Consider the following 24731-nt stretch of genomic DNA (forward strand, 5'->3'; position numbering starts at 1 on the left):
TGGGAAAATACGAAAATACAGAAAAACAGAAAGAATAAAGAAAGACATGCAAAAAGGAAAAGAGAAGCAAAAAGAAAGAAATTAAAGACAACCCAAAACACGAAGGGAAGAGGAAAGGAAGGGAAAGACAGGATGAAAGAAAGAGATAAAGGCTGAATAAAATGCCGGACAAAAGCAAAGATGCACAGAGGAAGGACGGACAGGGGCCGAAGGAAGGCAGGCTAGCAGGGAAGGAGAGTGGAGAGAAGAGGCGGCGTGGTCGGGGTTCTCTGCCCTTCCCCGCGGCCCGGTGTGGCTGGGGGCCCCGTTGACACCCCGCAGCCGGGGGGCCACCCCCTCGTCACCGCCCATTCCCCCGCATCGATTAACGTCCAGGTGCTTTGAAGAAAATAAAGTCATTTATTGTCAAAGCATCCAACATACCCGGATAAACTATAAAGTTTAATAAATCTTTTTTTCCAGAGGGGCGAGGAAAAAAAAAACCAAACCAAACCCAAATGGGAAAGGGAAGGTAACACGGAACTACCGAGACTCCATTCCACGGGCACCAGTGACACTCGGGGGGAAGGGGCGCGGGCGGCGGGGCCGGGCGGGGGGAGCGCCCGGTGCATGCAGGACCCCGGCCCGTCGCCCGCCGGCCCCGCCGCGCCCCCCTCGCCCTTAGCTTCATATCCAAAATAAAAATTTACCCTGACATAGAATTATTATTACATCTAAACCATAAGTGCTTAATAATTTAAGTAGAAACGTATGACAAATGCATCAATATGTTGCAATATATGACATTTTAAAAAATGTATTTTTAAAGTCATTTGATTTTTTTTTTTCTTTTTTCCCGGTGCTTCTCTTTTCTCTTTTCTGTTTTCTCTTTTCTCTTTTTATTTTATTATTTTTTTTTTTAACTTTTACCTTCTCTTTTTCCTTCTTCTTCACCTTCTCCTCTCCCCCGCCCTCCCCGCCCCTCCCCGGACAGTGGAAACGCGTGCATCGAAGGGGATGGGTGGGAGCGGCGGGCGGGGCGGAGGTCCCCCGGGCGGGGGTCCCGGGCGGGTTCCCGGGGCCGGAGGGCTGTCCGCGCTAGTTGTGGGAGGTCATGTGGCGGGAGAGGTGATGGCGCTCGCGGAAGGACTCGTTGCAGATGGGGCACTTGAGCTTCTCCTCGCGGCGGCGCTTGACGAGGGGCTCCAGCGCGTATTCCTTCTTGTGGTGGGAGCGCATGTGGTAGACCAGGTCCGAGGTCATGCGGAAGGACGCGTTGCACTTGGCGCACCAGTTTTGAGCCGGCAGGCACAGCGAGGTGAACGACGGCGGCAGCAGCGTCAGCGCCGACGGCAGCTGCAGCTGCAGCGGCCCCGCCGCCGCCGCCGCCACCGCCGCCGCCGCCGAGCTCTTGGGCCAGAAGGCCGTGGTGTAGAGGAAGGGGCTCTGCTTGGGCAGCCCCCCGCCGCCGCCGCCGCCGCCGCCCGCCGCCTCCCCGCCGCCCGGCAGCTTGGCGGCCAGCGCCTCGGCGGCGTACAGACGGGCGGGGGCGGCGGCGCCGTCAGGGCAGGGCTCGCCCAGCCCGCCCAGCTTGGGACCCAGCACCAGCGGCGGAACGTGCGGGAAGGAGCGGGCGGGCTGCGAGAAGGCGCTTTTTCGCTCCTCGGCTCCGCCGCCGCCGGGCCCCCCGGGGCCGGCCCCGAGCTGCGGCACCGTGCTGAAGGCGCTGCCCCGCGCCGGGCTGCCGCCGTCCAGGCGGGCGGCCAGCGGGCCCCCCGCACCGCCGCGGGGGCACAGCCCCGGCTCCGCGCCGCCCGCGCCCGGGGAGCCGCGCTCTGGGCCCTCTTCGGAGCCGCCGTCGGGCTCGGGGCCGCGGGCCGCCTTCTTCACCTCCACGAAGGCGCTGCGCTTGGACTCGCCGGTCTCCGGGCTGGGCGGCGCGAAGAGGCGTCCGCCCTCCTCGAGCCCGCAGTAGGAGCCGGCGGCGCGGTACTGCTGCTGCGGGGCGCAGCCCGGCTCCTCCTTGGGCGCCGCCGGCAGCCCCGGCCGCTCGGCCGGGAAGCGGCCCCGCGCCGCGCCGGGCCCGCGCTCTTCCTCCTCGGGGAAACGCCGCTTCGCCTTCCCGGCCGCCGCCTCAGGGCCGGCCTCGGGGGGCGCCGGCCGCCCCGGGGACCCGCCGCGCCCGCCGCGGGAGTTCTCCAGCTCCCGCGCCAGGTTGTGGAAGTCCGTGGAGGGCTTGGTGCTGGCGGCGGGGCCGCCGTCGGGCCCGGGGAAGGGGTGGTGCGGCGGCCCGCCGGGCTTCCCGAACTTGCCGGGCTCTTGCTCCTTGCCGGCTCCGTCCTTGACGCCGGCGGCCTCGGCGGCGGGGCCGGTGTCGGGGCCGTGCAGCCTCTTGGGGCAGCGGAACCGGAGGTGTGCGGCGAAGGGCAGTTCGAACTGGAAGCGCTGGCTGCACTCAGGGCAGGCGAACGGCGGCGAGCCTGCGTCGGGCGGGCACGACAGAGAGAGAGCGAGAGAGAGAGCACCGTCAGCCGGGGCCGCCGATGGGCTATCCGCCGAGAGTTTGGGGATCGGGAGCTGGGGATCCCGAAGCCGACCGCCGCCTCCCGATTCCCCCCGTCGGCGGGGATCCCCCTCCTTCCTCCCGCCCGGGACCGCGGGCGGCCGCGCGCGGCACCCACCGTTGGTGCGGGCGGGGGCCCGGGCCGGGCCGAGCAGCAGCAGCTCGGTGAGCTCCTTCCCGTACCACACCAGCAGCTCCTCGTCCTTAGCGATGCGGCGTAGGGAGCGATAAAAGAGCTGCCCGCTCTTGATGTAGGCCTCCAGGTTCTGCTCCTCCCGCTCCCGCGCCGACTGCACCAGCCGCAGCCACATCAGCCCCTCCGACGAGCCGTTGGCCGCCGACGTGTCCACCTGAAACCCCGCGTTAATCCACCGGACCGACAGACCGACCGACCGACAGCACGGGCCCAGGCAAGAGTAGGAGCGGCAGCGGCGGCGCGGCTCTGCCCTCGGGGACAGCCTCCCGGCGGCGGGGGCTCCCCGGGCCGAGCTGCGCTCCGCGGCGGGGACGCGCTCGGGCACCGGCCAACGTGGCGAGCGGCTGGGCCCGGGGACGAGAGGCTCTTACCCGGAATATGTAGGGGACGGTGCGCTTGTCGGTGGACTTGAGGGCGATAAAGGCGATGCTGTCGTACAGGGACGTGTGGCTCAGGACGCAGGGGCCGAAAATGGCATTTTCTGGGATGTCGCAGGTGGTGTAAACGCTGGTAAAAATGTCAGTCAAGCACTGCTGGACCGTCTTGGCATCCCCGTCCCATATTCCCCGCTGGACGCCGGCGTCCTCCATCCCTGCGGGCGGAGAGAGGGGCAGAGAGGGGCCGTTACCGCAGCAGGTCCCGCTCAGCGGTACACCGGGATGCCCCGGAAAACAAAATAAAATCGACTTGAATTGCTAAATAAAACATTAACAAAAAACCTCCAAAAATTTAAAATTAAAAAAAAAAAAAAAAAGAAGAAAATAAAAGAAAAAAGGCAGGCAAGCAGTTTATCCGGTGTGGAAAAAAACTGAAAGCAGGCTAGGAGCTGCGAGCGGAGGCGACGTGCGGGGACTCTGCCGCGCTGATCAATTTTTTTAGCGATCGCGGCGGAGCCAGCTCCGGGCAGGGACCCGGGAATCCCACCGGCCAAGTGCTGTCCCGAGCAGGCGCCGGGCACCCAGCGGCGGCGGGTCTCTCTCCGGTAACCCCCGGAGCCGGGCCGGGCTGCGGGCTATGCCGGGGGCGCGGGTGGGTTCCAGTGGCTTGTCATTGTCGCCGACTGCGTGTCAGCTCACCTCCCGCTCCGCGCGACAAGGGGAACGTATGGCTGCTCATTATCATAATCCAGCACTTTCCCTCCGAGACTTTAATTAAAAGCAGCAAGCAGAGGTAATTATTTTTACCTCGACACGCTTATTTATGGAGCAGGGTGAGCCCCGGCTGCCGCGCGTTTCGAGGGGAGGGATGCGGTCGGCGGGCAGCTGGTGGGGCGCGGGCAGCGGGCAGGGTGCGGGGCCGGCGGCGCCGAGGCCGGGGAGGGAGCATCGCGCCCGGCTGCGGTGCCCTCGCCCTTCCCGACCAGATTAGCGCACGGCTGCCTCCCCCCGCCCCATCTGCCATCGAAATCCGTCATTTGGGGCTGGCTCGGGAAAAGACCGGTGCTCCTCCCGGTGCGCCTGCTGACGGCTGCCGCCGCTCGCACCGGGCACGGCTCCGCCGAGCCGCCGCTCCCCCCCGATTTCGGGGTACGACCGGGTCCCCGCACCGCCGGGAACTTCATACCCCCGGAGCGGCGGCGGTGGTCCCGGCCCCTCCCAGGGAACAGAGACCGGGGGGATGGCGCTCCGGCCGCCTCCCCGGCGCCCTCCCCGTTCCGCCGCTGCCCGACTCATCCCTTCCCCGAAGGAATGATTTCGGCAAACGAAACCACCGGCAGCGAGCGGCCCCCGCCGAACTTTCCCCCCGGCGGCGGCGGGCCCCGTACAGCTCCCCACGGCGCCGCATCCCCCCGACTCCCCGGGCCGCCCCCGGCCCCGCGGCGCTGCCTCCCCCCGGCCGCCCTTTGTCCGGGCCGGGCGGCGCCGGGGCCGCTCCCGGAGGCTCCCCCGCCGGTCTCCGCAGCCCGGGCAGGGCCGCCGGCAGCACGGCCATCCCCGGCATTGTTCCCGCTCCGGGGCGGCGGGGGGTGGCGGGGCCCCTCCGCCGGTACTCACCAGGGACGGTGGGGATAATCCTCGCCCCGACAGTGGCACAAAGGCGGCTTCGGGCTGGCTGCCTCGGGCTCTCAGCGCCGCTCCATGCCGGACCGGGCCGTGCGGGCGGCGGAGCGGGAGGCGAGCGGTGCAGACGGACCCGGTGCAGTGAGGGGCTGGCACGCAGACACACACTTTTTGTTTGCTGCACATAATCTGCCCAATGACGCGTGACAGCCCACGTCCCTCCCGTTAACCCCTTCAGGGCTGCCCGCTCGCGGCCCGCCCGCCCCTCACCTGGACCCGCCGCCACCGGGCACCTTCGGGCAATGGGGTGGGAAATGCGGGGCGCGCCCCCCCACCGACCCTCTCCCGGGGCAGCGGGCGTGTTTGGGGCCGCGACTCCGCGACTTCGGCCCGGCGGGGGTGCGGGGCGGGGAGCTGAGGTGCCCGACGGCCGCTCCGCCCGGCGCTGGGATCCCGGCGGCGCCTTCCCGCCCTGTCCCCGCACCTGCCAGGTAGGGATAATCGGACACGCAGAAAAAAAACCTCCTCGACGGGACGGAGGCGAGTGGGGATGCCCTCGCCCGGCTCCGCGGAGCGGCCCTCCTGCGCTGCCGGCGCCCGGAGGAGGCCCGGCGTGAGGAGAAGCCGCACCAGGCAGCCCCGCGCTCCCCGCCGGAGCCGGGTTCCCGCAGGAGCGGGGCAGAGGGCAGCCCCGGCCGGAGCCCCCAGCCCATTCCTAGCCATTCCGGGGCGGGGAACGGCCACGGGCTTCCACCCTGTGCACGCGGGGCTCCCGCATTCACCGACACGCGGGCACTCATTTCTGTGCCGAAATAAGGGGTTTACCGCGTGGAAAAGTGTTTATCGGTCCCTCCCTGATCGTCGTCATTTCAGATACAAAACAGATTAAAAAAAAGAATAATTAAAAATAGAATTTGAAACCCTTTAAACTAAACAAAAGGAGAGACAAAGCGTTTTCCAGGGGCGAACGGAGCGGGCTTTGCAATCAGAGAGTGGGCTGATGTTTGGCTTTCAAATTCACTTATTCTCCACATAATTACGATTTTCCTTGCATTAGGATTAAAGGCTGCATATAATATGCTTTCAACATTTATCTTATTAATTCGACAAAACCCAGTGTCTCCTAAAACGGAGAGTCTCATAATATTACAAATATGGGAGTCTGTAAAAATTTGGATGTCAATTCCTGCTTCTAATGTGGTGGGGTTTTTTTCCTATTCCTGGTTTTTTTTCTTTTTTTTCTTTTTTTTCCTTCAGTGCTGCAGCTTTCCCTGTACGATATAAATTGTCCGAATGACTGTCATTAGTGGGGGGAAAGAAAACCTACGCGCTAATTTTATTAGCGAGGATTTTAAGGGACACCACGGCACATAAACGATCTCGAAATCGCTTCGGCATGATCTAAACTACCGAAATTCCCTGGGACTGGAAAAGACCGCGGCGGAATTTCTGAGCTTTTATCCAGCCTCTGATGCTACTCTAAAAGGGGATCCCAGGGAACAGCATCCTTCGACCCGCAGAAGGACACTGGAATGGACGCAGGCTCTTTCTTTCGAAGTTTCTGCCGGGGGAGTGCCACCGCCGGGAGCGCCCACCGCAAACCCCGGGGCCCCGCAGAGCCCCGTGCCGGCGGCGCTCCCCCAGCCTCCTGGAAATGCCTCACCGGGATTTTTGGGGGACACGGCGCAGGTGCGGTGGGCCCGATCCGGCTCCCGCCGCGCTGCCAGCGGGCGCGGTGTCACCCTACGGGGCCGTGCGATCGCTCCCCGCCGCCTCCCGGCTGCCGCACGCTCCTATCTCGGTACATCCCTGCATTTTCTATTCGCTTATTTTTCCAGAAAACCTCCTGCGGAGAGCCAAGGACAACCCGGGCTGAGGAGCTCCGGCCGTTTTCCCAGGGAACCCCGCAGCCGGCAACCCCCGCCACTCCCCGCCCTCCAAAAGCACAGCCCCTGCTCTGCCGAGCCCCTCTCGACGGCACCAGCACGGCACAACCAACTATCGGGCCAGGGGACGCCCCAGGAGCAGCGGACAAGCCCGGCACCTGGGCTCAGAAGGGGTTGGGCTGGCGAGCCAAATTCCCACAGACAGGCCAGCCCTCACGGGCATCAAGCCCCGGAGGGGTGGCCCAAGGTCCGCTGCTCCCTGGCCGGGACCTGGATTCAGGCGGCTGCAGGGGCCGAAGGGCTGGCAGAGTGAGGATGCCCGGATGCTTGGACATCGTTATCACTAACCACCGTGATAACCATTGCGTTATCATGGGGATGGCTGCAAGGGACGGAGAACCTGCTCCCGGGGGTGTCAGTCTTCTCTTTCCTCCCTGAGCTTCACCCAGGAAGGGAAGAGCAGAGAGACCAGGAAAGGCTGCTCAACCTGTGCTCAGAGACACTCCTGCATCCTTTGGGAAACACTGCCTGAGTTGTGACATGAGCCAGGCCTACGGGTGTGTGGTTACTCCTATGAGGACATGCACACACAGCTGAGAGTCAGCTCCCAGGTGACTGCAATAAAGTCACTCATAAAATAAAATCACCGAGAGAACACACGAGTTCCCAGCAGCACACGAGCCCAGCCACACTCACTCCTGCGGTGCCAGGGCACCGTGGGGAAGGGGCACGAAGGGATGCTCAAAACTGCCTTACTGCCCTCTCTGCCTGCTGCTGCCCGAGGCAGGGTCAGCTGTGGTCCCCAGGAGGTGCACACCAGGTGGAATGGAAAACCCACTGAAAATGAAACGCGGAGCCACAAGCTTTCCTGGTGCCTGGAGAAATGCAGCCAGAATGGTTCCTTTCCCTGGAGACAGACAGGCTCTGTAGTGGAAATAAATCGGGGCCTCAGCTGAATGGCAAACCGTCCTTTCTGCTTGTCACCAGGCTCGTGGATGGCGCCTTTCTTGGGGAAGCCCTGTGCTGGGGTGCCAGAGACATCACCAGCACACTGCAGACACGGCGCACGGAGGAACGGTGTTTCTCCCACTGCTAGTTCTGCCGAGCAGCATGGGGATCCCACTGGGAATCCTCAGACCCACAACCAGATGAATGTTTGCCTACCTCCAGGTCCTTGCCAGGGCCAAGGCACACCAGCAATGTCCTGTCCTGTTTCCAGCTCAGCTCCCAAACACACCGGGCGTGCCTGTCACTTCCTATTCCCTCTGACCCTTCAGCCTCACCTCACCAATGCTGGACTCCCAGGTCAGGTCACCGCCACGCCACAAAACCGCTAATCCCTAAGAAAGGCCGGACACCAGCTTCAGCTGTGGTTCACCCCAAGGAGCAAATGCTCCTGCTCCTGAACCCCAGCGGAACCTGACATACCTTGCTCACCTGCTTTCTCATGGTTCAGCACAACATAGGCACCTCGGCTCTTTCCTCACCTCGGATGGTGCCCAAACTTCCCCTCTACTTTCTTCCGAGCAAACACAGAGCCTAGTTAGAAATATTAATTTGCATATTCACCAAAGGGTCACAGAAATATTTTTTTTTACTGACCAAAACCTAGACCACTGAACACAATATAGGTGGCTGGTGAAAAGGTTCATACATAGCCCACTATCACTGCTGGCTTTCTATCCCAAAATTATTTTTCTCAGGCTTTCTGCTTCTCCTCCTTACTTGGCCTGACAGCAGCATCAAGGTTTAAAACCTGGAAAGCTTTCACCTAGCTTCACCTTCCTTTAAGTGTTTAACAGCCTGACAGAAGACATGATTGGCTATGAAGGACAGGAAAGGGAGAGAAATGGAAGAAGGGGAACCCCTGCAGGACTGAAATCTGCTTCTGCCTCCTGTACACCCTCGGGCCTTTCTGTCCCTGTGTGCCACCACCAGCGTCCCACGCTGGGGCTGAGCCCACCCCACCGCACGGCCCTGGCCATGCCTCCATGTAAGGCCAGGCAGAAGCCACGCTGCAGCTGAAGGACAGCGCAGGGGACAGGCCCCGGAGGGATGGTCCCACAGCCCTCGGCCCAGTGCTGCCCAGTGTGGGGTGCATGAGGTCAGGCAGTGCTGGGCTCCATCTCCTCAGGAGACCTGAGCTCAGAGCGGTGGCCTGGACATCTCTTTGGTGGCCACATGGCTTCCCTGCTGTCGTGTCCATGAGGATGTCACTCACAACTCCCCACCGGACACTGGGTGGCCGTTGAGCTACGTGTGGCCAAGCCTTGGCAGGAGCTGACTGCCCAGCATATTCCCGTCAGGTGGATAATCGCCACGCAGGGATGGCCTTTCCCTTCCTGGTGCTGCCTGGGGGCTCTGAAGGCCTTGGCTTCTCCAGTGAGTGACAGTCCCTAAAGTTAGCAAAGGTTTGCTAAAGCCTGGTGCAGAGGGGGTGGGGAGAGCAGTGAAAGGACAGACAGACGGGGCAGGGGGGCGGGAAAAAATAAAGATGCTGAGCATTTCAGCTCCAGCTCTGCTACAGCAACTTGACGTGGGGTGTGTGAAGGAGCTTGAAACTTAAAAAGATTTATTTTCTCTAGTCATAAATCTCATCCCGTTGTTCCTCTGACCAACCAAGCATGATAAAGTCCTTTTCCATAAAGTATTCAGTATTAAAGCCACAAAGCTCACCCAATCAGTAGCCATCTGCTTCTCCCATAACTGCTGCTCCAGAAGCAGGGAAAAGCAGCCAGAAGAGAAAGGGCACCACTGTTACGGCTCCGGGACAAATGAGGAGGCACTGAATAGCAGCCGAAACCTTTGGTTTGCCTTGTATATCTGTATCTATAGAGACAGAGGAAGAAAGGAAGCATTATATTGATACAACAATTGTAAAACAAAAAAAGGAAGAGGCATCTAAAGGGCAATACAGCGGGCATCAGAGGGCCCCGCGGGGAGGGATGCTCGCAGACCTTTAATTGCTTTGCAATTGAAAGATAAAGAGGCCGAGGAAAAAAAACCGGGGAGAGCGGCAAAGCGACCTGCGTTACACGGTGCATCGGCGCCTGAAATCTCGCAGCCAGCGAGCCGGAGCATTACTCATTGGGGTACGATATTCCCGGGACCGACCCCCCCAAGCACTCTCCCCGGCTGCATCTCGGCTCGGCCACGCCGCACTGAACTTGGCTTCCAGCCGGCTGGGAGGGAACAACCCCCAGGCTCCCCCCTCGGAGCTCCCCGTAATGTAGGACACGTCCCGCAGCCGCCCCGGCTTTCCAGGCTGCCCCCGGAGGGTGCTTGGGGGGACCCCTCCGAGCTGCACCCCCGGCCGAGCTGCTCCCGGGCGCACAGAAAAACCCGTCAACGATGTCACCCCAAAAAGGAGAGTGTCGGACCGAAGAGGAGGTGCAGAAGCCTGGGGGGGCTGCAGGAGCACCGGGCGGGCAGCGCCCACCCGAGAGCGGCCCCCGCCCCTTGCTGCGCCGCCGCCCGCCGGGCAAACAGCGGGTTAATGACCGAGTTAGGTCATTAACAGATTTACGTCCCTGAGAGCCGGGGGTTCCACCCGGGACCCCACTGCACGCTCTGGGGAGGGGACATCGCCCCCAGCCCGCGGGGACACGGGCAGAGACCCACGGACACGGGCCGGGATTAGCGGCGGCGGGCCGGGATTAGCGGCCGCCCGCTCTGCTGCCGCTCTCCGGGATTACGCCCGGATTAGGAGGCAACCCCGTCCTCACTCCCGCGCCGGGCGGGGTGAGGGGGAGTCCCGGAAGCTCGGAGGGTCTCGGGGTGCCTGGGGGTCGGTGTCCACCCTAGCGCCCCGCTGTGCCCGGCGAATGCTGCTTCCCTCCGATGGAGGGCAGGAGAGGAAAGACGAAGCCCGGGATGCTGCCGGCGGCGAGATGCAGGTGCCAGGCACCTGCTCGCAGCCATCCCAGATCCCGGGGGGCACTCAGCCCCCTGCTCGTTTCCCCATCCTGGGACCCGGCGGGAGGCTGGAGGGACCAGCAGGAGCTGGGGCTGGAAGCACAGGGGACCAAAAATAAAAAAGGTGGTGGGCTTTTCTTTCAAGATCCCCTGGCACGTGAGTGAAAGCAACACAAATACGATTTTCGCACCGATAAAACCGGGGTCGAGGACTGGGAGACACGGATGCACTTCCCTCCCTCTCTCCCTCCGGTTTCGTTTCTCTTGCAGAGCACAAGCGGGACCGAACGCCACGTTGAAGGCACGAGTCACTCCCTGGCTTTTCCCAAGCACTGTCGTGTCCAGCAGCCCTGTATTATGTCAAAAATCTGGCATGGCAGGCAGTGGCACATCTGCTAGGTGTGGATGACATTCATTAGCCAAGGTTCTCTGCTAAACGGCCTGCCAGAGTCTCAGCAGCGCTGCCCAAAGCCAATCACTCGTCGCTGCCAGCTCAAAGGCAATCCTGCTTCAGGGATGGCTCCTTTCCATGCTGGCAGGAGAAACAGAGGAAACAATGCATTTAGATGTTTGGGACGTGAGCAGGGTTGCACATGGGAGCAGCAAGCAGATGTAGCAGGAGAGGAGATGAAGTTGTGAAGTGTCATTTAATAATTGCAGCACAAGGGAGATGTGCTGGTGAGCTGAGGTTTGGGAGGGGAAAGCATTAACCCCTTTCCAAACCACAGGGCAGACACTGGTGGATGCTTTTTGGAAAGGAAACATAATGAGGCTAATGCAGCAAATGGCCTGCTTGTGCTCATGGAGGACACAGAGAACAACGCAGGAAGCTCCATGCCAGGACAGCCGGGAAAATGGCCCAGGCCAGGGGAGGGAGCTGTGCTGACCCGCTCAGTGGGCAGCCTGGCTCAGGTGTCTTTCCCCTCTGGGGGTCTACCTGCTGCAGCCTGGACAGCCGCCCTGCTTGTGACACAGTGGGCTCAGTGGTGGCCCTGACAGCTTGGTTCACAGCCCAGAGGGGCAGCTGCACACCCAGGGCAGGCTGGGCACTCACCGGCCTCCCCTATGAGAGATGTGGAGATCAGAGGTGGAAGGAAGGGGCACCTGCTTGGCACCGCTACAAACATCATTCTCTGGGAAGAGAGGCTCCCTTTTTCTCTGCTCGGAAGCTCTGGGAAGGTACTTGATCCTACAAAGGAATTAAAACACCTCAGTCAGAGATAGGCATACGAATGTTAATCTTCCCCTCTTACGAATTTAACAAATTTACAACCACATAATGAAGCTTGAATTTGAGCCACTAGGTGCTTTCCAGGGAACCTGTGAGGCAACCTCAAATAGGTGCTCAGTGAAAGCTCCCCTCAGCCCTGCTTTCCCTTAGCTTCCATTCTGACTTCTATTTCTGTTTACATCCATCCAGGTAGTGGTTCATAAAACGTGTGAGATGCTACCTACACACACACACACGCAGCTCTTGCCTCAGATAATTCCTGTGAAACAGCCTCAGTTTCTTAAATGTTCCACTACTTTTGCTTGCACCATGAAAGACCACTGGCAGCTTGCACTGCCTTTCCGGCTTCTTTCAGCCAGGCAGGGAATTACAGGCTCCTCCCCCAGCGCTGGCCTCTCTGCAATTACCTGTGCTTTTAAACCCCCACGTACACCAAGAGCCCTCCCAGGTCGGCACAACTGTTCCACGGTGGAGCCCATCTCCGACACCACACGTGCTCTTCCCACAGGCAGTGGCTTCCCCGACGTCCCCTGCCTGGCCATCTGCGGCACAGCTCAGCTGTGAGCCCTTTCCTTCTGCTCCCACCTCCCCAGGAAGTCATTCTGCTCCGGCTGCATTCTGGACTGAGTCTTATTCACCCTTCTGTTTTTGTGCTGGGTTTGTCTCTGTTTTGGTTAGTTGGTTGGCCTCAACCAAGGAATGTCTGCACATTATAAGAGATTTCCCCAAATTCCTACCTTTTGTGGTTTAACATTCGCTATACCACACACACCCCAACACACTTCTGGCAGAGGCTGTGTGAATCCCATAACCTCCCATCCTCAGACACTAGAACTGGGTGGCTTTAAGAGCAGGAGCCAAATCAAGAGACAGAGATGCAACGCTTCTCCCGCCTCTCCAAACATTATACCTTCGTTTAAATATGTGAGTAAATCCCATTGGATCTACTCTGGTGCTTAAAGTTAAGCCTATTAAGTGTTCACGGAGCAGTGGTCTGCACACAGAGCAGCCAGAAGAAAAGGGAAAGGGGAGAGCAGGGCACTGCTCCAGCAGGGAGCCATGGCGGCAAGGAGCACCTCCCTGCTCTCCTTCCCCTCAGGGTCACCTTCTCCTCCGGCTACTCCCGACAGCTCCAGCACCAGGCTCCCCTCAGTGTTTGGTGCTGCCACCGTCAGCGATGTCAGTGCAGTAAAGATGAGGCGAGACGGGCGGGGTGGGGGGGTGGGGAAGTGCTTTAAAAACTTGTCAAAACAAAATCCTGGATTCATTTTTTAATGCCAGGTTGGGCTTTGCGGTCGCCGTGTTGGAAACTATATTTTGGTTTGTTTTCAAGATGCTTCTCATAAAACTCATTGTGTTCATCGTCATTATTTTCAGACAATGATATGGGAGAGAGAGCAGAGTTATCCCTGCTCGTACAAGGAGGGCTCTGTAGGAAAGCACTCATGCACGTGGTTTCCTTTGCTCTCCAAGGATTTCAAGCATGTACTTAGATTTAAGCCTGAGTACTACTTTTTGTAAAAGGAAGCATCTCTTAGAAACAGGACTTGATTCAAAACCGGCATATCCATGGAGTTCTGGCTCTTGTCTCTGCTTCAAGCACTGGAAAACCTCCTGCCTTGGCCGCACAAAGCCGTGTCCCACCCTTTGATGCATTTCTTGGCACGTGCACATTCTAATTCCCGACACCACCCTTTCTTTCCCTTTTCTTAGCTGGCTTTTCTCTGGGCACAATGCATTATGTTTTCCTGTATGTACTACTCCATACTGCTTGCACAATGTTTTGCATGATCTAATATTCTTTGTTCAAAACTGCAAAAAAATCTAAATAAAGACTATAGCGTGTCGCATCAGTATAGGCATCAGCTAACGTTTTCCACGACATATGGTACTTCAGAAGCCATATGTACCACTGTTTAGTGATTCTGGCAAAGAGGCGCAGAATGGTGAAATCCAACTGCCAGGATTTCTGAAAACAAATATGTAAATGCTCCAGTGCTTTTGTTATTCATAACATACCTCTAACACAGCACATACAATATGCTGTTCATTCTGTAACGAGTATACTACTAAACTATATTTGCTTCCGTTCTCATTTTAAAAGATTTTTTTCTTCTGTATATGATTCCACCATCCTCCCTATCAAAATCAATCTAAATTGCCACTCAGAAAAGGCAAATTCATCTATTTTAAAGGATACGCTACGGGGAAGATTGGGTACCTACGCAAGGGTCTCGCATCAGAACAAAGACAGACGTTATCTCTGCAGCCTGACGAGTGGAATGAAAGCAAGGAAGGGAAGTGCACTTAAGCAGATCAGTTGTGTGGAGCCAAGCTTGTTCAGTCACGAATAACCTCCCGGGGAACACAGGTGGGTTGGCCCCGCTCGCGGGCTACTGCAAAGCAAGCAGGCGGACACAGCTTTTGTGAACAGGCCCTGGGAAACAATAGCTGGGATGGAAACTGAGGACTTCAGACATGTGGTCCAAGGCAGATGATGGCTGCCGAACTCTGACCTGGGCTGGGATCGGTCCTAGTGAGCCAGGGCTCGGCCAGCAGCCACGGACAAAGGGGATGGTCCGTGGCCAGGGGCTTGTTCCCAGAAGGGCTGGCAGCACCGACACCGAGGTGTTGGGGCAGTGCACAGGGCTCACAAGGAGCGCTTGTGCATCACTAAAGGCTTCAGACCCCACCAGCCAAGGCACAAGCCCTCCTTCCAGAGCCAGCACCAGCAGGTAAACAGGAATCCACAGGATCAAGTCTGTTCACAGGTCACTCTGCAGCTCGCTCCTGCCTCAGAAGCAGGGCTGATGTACATCCCCCGAGCTGGCACACAGCACACCGCAGCCCCTGGCAACACCAGAGGACCAGGCAAACGTCGGCAGGAGGGGACAGATACCAATGCCTCCAAGAAACACGTGGTTTTTCCAGTCTATCGCTTAACTTATGTAGCTAAAAACAACAACAAACCCATGACTCCCTGCACATAGTCTCAGAAAATACTGTCACCCTACAGGGTCCTGAAAAAATTCAGCCGTCTCCAGACACGAACAGTGTTATTCAAGACACACAGATGCCTTTTTCCCAAGAGATTGAGGACTGCTGCTCCTTTCTTTGCCAGTCTTGCACTGCATCATCCCACTTCAGCAAGCACAACCTCCCCCACCAGGGTCCCGTGCCCACCGCTACTTCTGCTTCACTTCGCTTGCACATCAGACCTGCTCATTACCTCCTGTCTGCTGCCAGTCCCCAGTGCGTTATCCTGAGCTACAAACCATCTGGGTGCCCAAGAAATTCCTTTTTGGTAGGTTTTTTCCCCTGCAACATAAACCGGGATCCCACTTTCCTCCTTTCCAGTTACAGAGATACTCTGTTCTAAAGCTTAAGCCAGATCTCTGCATGCAGCCAGGTCGTTCACCTCTAAACACTTTTTCTATTCTATCCTTAAAATAAGCCTTTATATTTTCCTACTTTTGTAGGTCCTTCAGCCAGAATCTGGGCTTTTTTTGCTATTCTGTTCTAGCCAGCAGGTGATAAAAAGTTGCCATAAGAAATGTTGGCTTTGAGCATAAGTGCCTGGATTAGAAAAAGAGACAATTAGAAAGTGAGAAGTGGCAAAAAGCTCCTAAGAAGCCAAAAATAAAAGAACAAACAAACATGCAATCTGGCTGTCAAAAAAAGCCACGTTTTTCCTTTACTGCAGTAAAAATCAACATTGTCAAAATTACAAGGTATTTTGAAAGATAGGGAGTCATGGGGAGAGGGAAAAACAGTTCCACAGGGTCAAAAAGGGGAGGCTTGGGAAAAGCCACCTGAAGGAGCTGACAAAGGAGGGGACAGGGAAAGCCAAGCATGTCACAGCATACTGCCAGGATGCTGCACTGGTCCTGCAGCCGCCGGGTGAGATAAACTACCTCAAGCGAAGGGAGCCAAAAAAAGAGCCCGCTGATTGAGCTGGTTCACGTGCACCTGCATTTATGGCAGAGCAAAGGTCAGTCTTGTATCACCTCTTGTGAATCCCTCTTGAACGAGCAGGCTGGGGATTTGATGAGCTAAGGACGAAGATTTATCGACATGCCAGGGGTTGCTGGCCCTAACTCTTAACCCGCTGGCAGCGGCCGAGGCTTTTCATTAAGGGGGGCTATGCATGGAATACTTGCAGGCTTAGGCTAAGAGTAAATGTGATCTCAGCCCACACAATTTGCCACTGCCTAAGAGACAACAGATTATTTTCTCTCAGCACCGAAGTCAGCAGTCCCCTGGAACCTTCTGAGCAGCCAAGGGCACAGAGAGGATAGTGAGGGGAAAGCTGGCAGGGGTCTCGTGGTACATTGTTCGTCATATCCGTGAGCTCTAGACAAGCAGAGAAAACCCAACAGCCCCTCTAAGCCGTACTCCTGTGCTCTGGACGCACCCCCTTTCTGGAGTCAGGCAAGCACCCACTGCCACTGTCAGGACAGGCCCCTCTCCAGGGCCATTCCCAGCTCCCATCTGCAGTCTCCCTGTGCCACCACAAAATCTGGCCACTTTTAAGGGAGAACAGTCTTCATGTGGGATATAACCACCTGCACAGGCTTGCTCCCTCTCCTAAATCCCCTGTCTTGATTGCACAAGCAGCTATGGTTTCAGGAGGAAAGAATAACCTGAGGGGTTTGATATTTACAACAACACATCATTTTGCCTCTCTTATCACTTGTTTTCATTGACGTCTATGTCTCTGCACCCCAGTCCCTCCACATGGATCACATCCTCTCTGACTGCCTGTACATGAGCTGCTGGGTTATTTTTCCCCTGTTCTTCCTGGGACGTTTCTATGAACCCTGCTGCATCCATCATGCTCTTGTTTTACAAGATCCAGCTCCATTTTGAAACCCTTGAGCATTCCCCAGCAACTAAAAAAAAAACAACTCCAAAACACGGATTATGGGGTTTTACACTTGGTGTTCTTGCACACTTCACACTTGTTCCTACCTCTTTCTTTTCCTGTTGCAAACTGAATTCCCCGTGGTGCTGGCTGAGGGCACAGGGGCAGTTAATTCGCTCCCTCTTCCCTTCCTGCAGCCTCTTGCAAAGCTCTCAGCTGCCCTCTGCTTCCCTCTTCGTTCAGTTGAGAGATGCTAAGATTTCTCACCCGAGAGACACCATCCCAAGGAGCTTCCCAGCCCCTTTGGGACACACACCGCCATGCCCCTTCAAGCACCTGGGCTGCAGCAGGCACAGCAGGAAGAGCCAGGCAAGGACTGGGAGAGGGATTCCCAACAGGCTCTCCTGCAGAATGAGTGAATAATCTCTCTCCCGCAGTTAGTGCCAGCACTTGCTCTTTGCCAGTTGGCAGAGGGTACCGCTTCCTTTTCTGAGGAACGCTTAACATCCACCTTTCCCCCATCCCAAGGGTAAACCACAGAGGCTGGGGGGAGCCTTTCCATGCAGCCGAGCATCTGAAGGAGCTGCAGGCTCGGGGAAGGAGGAGGAATCCAGCAAGGAAGCCAGGTTTTACTTCACACACTTCTTTTCACTGGAGCGTGTCTCTCCCTTACCTGAGAGTTCCCATGGGAACACAGAAGGGCAGTGTAACAGCAAATTTTGGAACAGGCACGTCTGCGAACAACTTCTGATATAATATTTGAGTCCTCAGATGTTCAGCCACTTGCACATACTGCGCGAGCGCCTGATTTGCATGGGATTTGTATTTGTTGGTATTCACATTCGTAGGAGAATGCATACATTAGATTAATGTCATCACAGTTTATGGAGATCATCTGTGCCACAGCACCAGCTCAGGGCTCTGAATGCGTTCTATGCCCTGTGGCACATGGCAGCCCCTCCTGCCCTGCCAGGGCCACCGAGAGCCGGAACGGCTGCGCCAGGCTGAGCTGCAAGGTGGTCCTTCTGGGCTCTCCTCTTTTTAACACAAAAGTTTAAAGATCATTTGGAGCAACTGTCTACAATTGCTTAGCCACCATTCCAAAGGTAAAATTTATCCAACTATTTGGATTTATTCTCTTATATTTGCTTGTATGAACTTACAGCACACTCCACACCCACACTTTCAGTGCCTACTTAAGGACATTCAGCTGTCAAACAGACCTACTAGGTGGTCCCTTTTTGTCTCGCAAGAGCATCCCTCCCTCAGCAAAATGGGATGGTTGTAATTCCCTCCCTGTTTGCCATTACACCTGGGTGCTCTCATCTGCTAGACAGCTGCAAGCTGTCACTAGAGATGCTGTTCTCATGGAAGCGTTGCTGGGCTCAGTCAGACACTCTTTGTAAAGCAGATGGAACACCTCAGAAGAACAGCACTACAGCAACAAAAGCTCATTTTCTGCTAGGGAATTTCTGTTATTGGGCAGTGCTTCCATCAGGTGACTTCACACCCCAGTGAGCCCACATGCCAGCACAGCCTAATGATGATTCTGTTAACCTACTTCCACTACTGAGGCTCTGCAGTTCTGCCCGCTTCCCAAGGCTGGCGACCGGCCCCTTTGCCATCTCTGCACTTCCAAATCACACAGGAGCAATAGCAATGGGAGCTCAACCCCTGCTCAACCAGCTCAATCCCTGCCACCCAGGATTTCTGATGGACCAGGATTTCTGCTCCGTCCCCACGGAGCCATGCACGCACGAGCCTCTCACGCTGGCATCCACATCCGAGTCACTCGTCGTGCACAGGATCTGCAGAATCTGTCTCAATCTCCATGGTGCAACGCAGAGGAAGCGGGTAGCACAAAGGAAGAGCGCCCATCTCCAAATCCAGTGATGATTTCACACTTAACACAGTAACAGGCCAAGTAACACCTTTTGGTGGCCCTTAAAAACCTTTTTCTCTGCAGCACATGCCACCAGCCCATGCTCCATCTACCTGCACAATCCAGCTGCTTGCATTGCTCCTTACCCAGGCACAGCTCTCCCACCTCACAGCACAGCTCCCATCCCACAGTATTTGACACTCAGAGATGCTGTGATATGCATAGCTCACCCCAGAGAAGGGCATGTCCTGCTCCAACATGGGTTAGCAGACACAATGTCAATTTATGGCTCTTACAAGCAAAGTCTTCAGTATTTGAATGCCTCAGTCTTATCTTCCAAGCGATTGATACACTAAAAAACCTAGCTGGAAACCTCCAAGTGATAATCAGGCCCCTTAGATATCTCAGAAAACGTTGCCCCCGTATGATCTAATACCCTCATGACAAACAGCTCCCTATTTATCTTTATGATGGTTCCTACTTCCCACCAACATCTGTCACTGTGATTATGATCTCTAATGAGCTTCTAAATTATATCACAGCATTCTGCCTTGATGAGCTACATTCAGTGACTTTCATTCTGCAAGACATGAAACACTTCCTACAAGATGCTGAATGAAAATTCCCTCAGCACAACAGCTGAAAAACTGGTTTGGGGATTTTTTTTTTGCCTGTTTTGCTTGGTTTTTTTTTTTTTTTTTGTGTTTTTAGCGTTCTGTTTGGTGTTTCTTGTTATGCATCTTATTCCAGAATGCCTAGGAACTTTACAAATGAGGCACAGAGATTTGAGCCTTTCTATTGCACACCCCTAAAATCTCCACCCGAAGATGGGAACTGTCTCTCACCACACAGCAGCAGAGATGGCACAAATTTCTGTAAGGCAGGGCAGGGGGAAGAACCCAAGCCAAGGCCCCAGAGAAACTTGCCATTATTTTTACGCTGGCTTCCAGTTACAGGTGAGGGTTATCTTGGGTGATGTATCCAGACACTTGGGATGCTGTGCAGACTCAGTTTCCCTGTGCTGCCAGAATGCAGCATTACACTCCACACCTCCCCCCACACACTCCTTTTCCCCAGTGACTGCACCAGGAGACTCCAGCATAAGTGAAACTGGAAAAGTGAGTATTAATCCGCAGGGTTTGCTGCGCTGGCTGCAAGGAACCAGTGCCACAGCTGTGGCCACTCAGCCTTACTAACACATGCCCACGCTGGCTAGCAATCTCTAGGGGACTTGGACCTCTCAGATCCACGTTCCTGTTGATTCCTCAGACAACACCAGCCCCACTCAGCATTCTCACTCAAACATGTTACTAACATGCACATTCAGTGTCACACCTTGCACTAATGTTACCAGGCCATCTGGAAAAGTGTGTACAGGGTGTCTAAGACAAGGACAGAGCAGGCTGATGTTTGTGTGTACAAACAGTTCCCCTGAGGCAGCAAGGTGCTGACTCCCTGCTGGTGACTCAGCTGCACCTTTCCCTGCTGCTCATCCAGGACCTGTGACGTGGCTCATGAGAGCAGAGCTCAGTAGAGTCTGATTTATGGGACAGGATTTATGGGGGTTATTCCTTACTTCCTGCAGATAAGGACCGACAGTGCTGATGAGCAGTTGCCATGTTTCTAGCTCAGAGGAGCTGTGCTCTCTCTGTAACTCCTGCCTGTGGCCAGCCTTGCACCTGGTGCCTGCAAAGCAGCTCCAAAACTACTGGGAGAAAACATGCTGAGCACAGGAAACTCAGGGGGGCACACTGTTCACCTCTCCCAGCCAAACTCTGTTGAACTGACTACCATTTCCCATAGTTCCAGCCTGAGCAAGCACTCAGGTGGCAGGCAGGTAACAGGGAAGGTGCTGAGAACACAAGCTGAGATTGCAATGCAGTCCTGGAGAGGACAAACATTGCTGGCACACTGATCCCCACTGATGAGCTCCCAAGTAAACTTTATTTCTAAGGGCATAACTCTAATCGCAGAGCACTAGATTGGTTCCAAAGAAACCCTGTCTACCTGGAACATCTGCCCACTCACTGCAGCTGATACCATCTCCCATCTGTTGTGCTCTTTGTGCACCCAGGACCTTTCCAAGCCCACAGTGACTCTGGCTCCCTCTCCGAGGTGCAGCTGGTTCTGATGGTTCTTGTGAGGGCAGGAGCACAAAATCCTGGAACAACAAGCGAAATAAGTAAATGCTCCTGAGTAGAGGAAGAGGGAGAGCACAGGACCGGCAGGGAGCTGCTGAGGAGCTTATGAACCATGGTTTGTCTGTGCCACAAGATGAGCTGCCCAGGTGAACGAACACTGACTCATCACTGTCTCCGACTCAGGACAGGAAATGAGTTTTCCAAGGAGTTAACCACATCTTTGCATATCCTCAGCAGGGACTGAAGGCCCTTCCTGGTCAACATGCTTCACTACAGGTGTCTTGGGCTATGGTACCATGGTACCGTTGTACCATGAGCTATTTTGTTCTTGATCAGCTTTGCTGAGCAAAACATTTCCTTTAAAAGGCCTTCTTACAGGCACAAGAATTCAATATGGACATGAAAATGCTGCTGCATCGGGATGACAGTGCAGTACCCCAGATCTCCTGCTGTGGCTACTACTACTGTGTGGCAGCTCTAAGTGTTCCCCAAAAGCAATGCCAGGCACACCACCTTCTACACCCCGCTAAGCTGATCCATGAAAACATATGAAGCGCTTGCCAAGCTGCTTCACTTGCTTTTCCCCGGGGAAAGGGACGCGACCCTTCCTGCCCCTGTAGCATTTGCTGCTCTGCCAACAGCACTGCAGAAAATGAAGCCTGCAGTCCAGCCAGCACTGCTCCACCTCCACCCATCCTAACTGCCCAGACATAGGAAGAAAAAAGGATAAAATCTTGGATGACAGACAACAGGACACGAATGCATACAGCACAAATTAAACTTTTCACATGTGGAGAAATTGAGGAAAAGGTAATTCAGAGTCACACAGATGTAAATACTAGTCAGATAAGACACATCCCAGCTGCTTCACTCCTGTCTTAAGGCCAGCATAGTCACACTGACGATCAGAAACCCTTGTCATCCAGGCAGCCAGGGGAGCAGCTCACACAAACAGGGCAAGGCTGATGTACGCAAAGTCACTGGTGCGATTTGGCTGGTGAATAACCAGGCAGGGCCGTGAGTCAGCCAGCAAACACTCCCACACTCACCCTTCCTGCCCTGCGGTCTGACAGCAGCAGAACCTGGAGCTGACTGCAGTAAAAATCCCATCCCACCTTCTGAATGTGGGGTTTCCCCAAGCATATCCTCTAGACGGTCTGGCCGGAGTTCAGTGTACAAATCTTCACTAATCTGACGTTACACGGTGGGCAGTGGAACCGCGCTGCAGCCAAGTGCAGGCAAGAAGGAAAATCACCCAATCAGGTTGGAAAGTACCTCTGATGGTTTTACCTCCTGCTCAAAGCATGGTCACCAAGTCCAGACCAAAAATCTAGGTCTCTGATGAGTCAGGCCTTAAAACCCCAAAGGGAGCTGACCCCAAATTAGCTCAGTTGGTGAAAGCCAGCTGCTAAAAATGCCAGGGTTGTGGGCTCCATCCCCACATGGGCCATTCACTCCAGAATTGGACTCAGTGACCCTTATGGGTCCCTTCCAACTCAGAATATTCTGTGATTGTGATCCTGACTGCACCTCTGTGGCTGTTGCTCCCCAGTGCTCAGCTCTAGCTGTGTGGTGACAAAGCCCCCCTACAGCCTGGTGCCTGCCTCTCCCAGCCTCAGGCACACAGCCAGCCTGCCCCTGAGGAGCTTTGCATCCACAGAGGGTAATCCTTCTCAGTGATCCCAGATCCATCCACTCCAGTGTCCACACAGCCTCCTGGACCAGCAGGGACAGTCAGAAGTTCTGCTGTTCCCACACTTGCCATGCCACAAGGACCTGCTCAAGCATTCCTCGGAGCTGTTTGACCCCTCTCAGAGACCCAAGGGCTCTCCAGTCCCCCCCACTCTGCATGCCCAGCACCTAGAGCCTCACTCCACAGTGCTCTTTTCCTCACTTGCTACACAAAGCAGGGTCAGAGCCCTTCTCCAGCTTCCAGGCGGCACAAGCTGCCACCCAGCACCACTGTGGAGCCTCTGTCCCCTTTCACGGAAGCACCACCTCCAGTCAGCCCTCTTCCCATGTGCCCTGGCTTTTGCCTGCAGGCACGTCACTGCAGAAGCTCCCCCAAAAGTCTGACATCTCCCCACCTGCTCCCCTTGGTGCTACACAGCCCCAAACCCTCCTCCTCCAGCTCTTTCCTCCACCAGGCTCCCACAGGCCAGACCCCTGTGCCAGCACCACATCTTCCTCAGGACAGCACCTGCTCCACCAGGCATAGGAAGAAGCAGGTACCATGTGGCCACCAAGGCCCCATATCACATCCGTGATGTCCTGGGAGCGGTATGTCCACCTCTCACCGCCCTGCAAACCTCCACACTACCTCTGTGCCAAACTCCCAAGCACCATCCTCTCTCACCAGCAGCAGCAGCAAGCCCAGGTGACCCCCAGGAATAGAGATGGGAGCTGCCAGTACAATAATCAGAGTCCCACAGTCAGGGAACAACAAACAGCTCCTGGTGGGTGCGGCTGGCCCCAGGAGCAGTCAGGAGCAGTGACCCTACCCATGCAAAGCAGGACCTGCATGAAAAGACAAATGCCTACTTCCACAAAGAGTTCCTGGGAGAAAGACGGGAAGTAAAAATAAATAAAAATTCTAAACCCCAAGAAGCTTCCTCAAAATGTCATGCAAGAAAAAAGTTGGAAAACCCCCCACCATGCCATCCAAAAAGCCTCTCCCAAACTTACAAAAGCCTCTGTTTAAATAAATAAACTAAATAAATGGCAAACATCAAAATTGGGGAGCCCCTCAAATTATGAGAGGGAAAGAAAAAGAGGAAAAAAAGGGGAAAGAAAAAACTCAAATAAACTTGCAAAAACCATGGAAAGGAATGGTGAAAAGTTGAAAAAGGCACCAGCAGCAATACCGGCAACAGAATCTCCCTTGTGAAAAAACAAAGGGGAGTGTGTTTTATCCCCAGTTCCAAAATTCATCCCCTCACAGACGAACAGTCTCTTAAGTGCTGGTCTCAGCTGAGTGCCTACACCTGTCTTGGAATGTTCCCCCCAGCACACAGCTCCCTGTCAGCAGGCACGCTATCCTGCAAGAAGTAAAACAAGCCAAGCAAGTGGCCCAAATCCCAGTGGGTTGCCTGAATTTTGTTTGTTCCCAGTTGAATTTTGTTTGTTCAAAGCATGGGCCAGGTGTTCGGGCACACAGAGCACAAGGCTCTTCGTGACTATCACTCACCCCAGCCTTGCAGCCGGAAGAACCTGGCACAGATGACTTCATGAAACCAAATTAGGGGTCATGCACAAGAAAGGACATTGCCACAGCTCTGGCGTAATTAGGGCCCATCATCATCAAGGACAGGAAATTGGCACATCTGCTTTCCGGGCTGCTGATCCAGCAGGGGCTCGGGCACAATGTCCTGCTGCAGCCCGCTGGCCCTGCAAAAATAATGCCCCGATTGCCCCCAAACAGTGGTACAAGCAATTGTTTTATCACTCATCCTCCCATTTTCTCTTTGCTCTTTCTGTCCTAGGGCTGGGAGGGCAGAATTGACACGATGCTCTCTCTCTCTCTCTCTCCTTTGCAGCACTGAAAGGGCCAGGCCAGATTGGTAAACAACCCTTTCCCCCCAGCGTGACCCCGAACTGAACACAAGTGATGTTTCTGTTCGGATGCACCCTCGGACGGTTTGATCCTGTCCACCTGGAGTCAGTGGTAAAACTGTCACAAACTGGATGGCTGCTGGATCACGACATGTGCTCCTTTAAACATGACTTTTCTTCATATACTACTGAGAAATGTGTTATCCTTTTCCTGGGTTGCACTGTTCTATGGGGAGAATTCCTGCCTGCTCCATTCTTCTGTCTTCCTGGCTGGGCCGCTGTTTCCCAAGAATACCAAAAAGGGTCACTACAACTCTAGGAGTTTGTGCTAAACTCCCAGCCCTGGTGATCCCTGGGCTCTGCTCAGAGCCAGCGGCGGCTTCCAGGCCAGAGTGGGATTTCCATGTTTTCTGTCCTGCTTTTTTTTGCTCTCCCAGGCCAAGAGTGATTTATTTTTATTCTGTGGTGGCTTGCACCAGGAGAGACCATCCTTCCCTCTTTGTTTTCATTCCTTCTGCTTGT

General features: G+C 55.6%; 1 protein-coding gene across 1 annotated transcript; it reads right to left on the minus strand.

The window, feature by feature from the left end:
• Positions 1 to 1077: 1077 nt before the first annotated feature.
• Positions 1078 to 3328, minus strand: PRDM8 (PR/SET domain 8; the record flags this gene model as incomplete). The annotated part of the gene is made up of 3 exons (XM_082303512.1): positions 1078 to 2459; positions 2661 to 2892; positions 3110 to 3328. 3 exons carry the CDS (start codon positions 3326 to 3328, stop codon positions 1078 to 1080), a joined length of 1833 nt encoding a protein of 610 aa, XP_082159638.1.
• Positions 3329 to 24731: the final 21403 nt, after the last annotated feature.

This window comes from Coloeus monedula (genome assembly GCF_965178545.1).
Source record: "Coloeus monedula genome assembly, contig: HAP1_SCAFFOLD_63, whole genome shotgun sequence".
Lineage (NCBI taxonomy): Eukaryota > Metazoa > Chordata > Aves > Passeriformes > Corvidae > Coloeus > Coloeus monedula.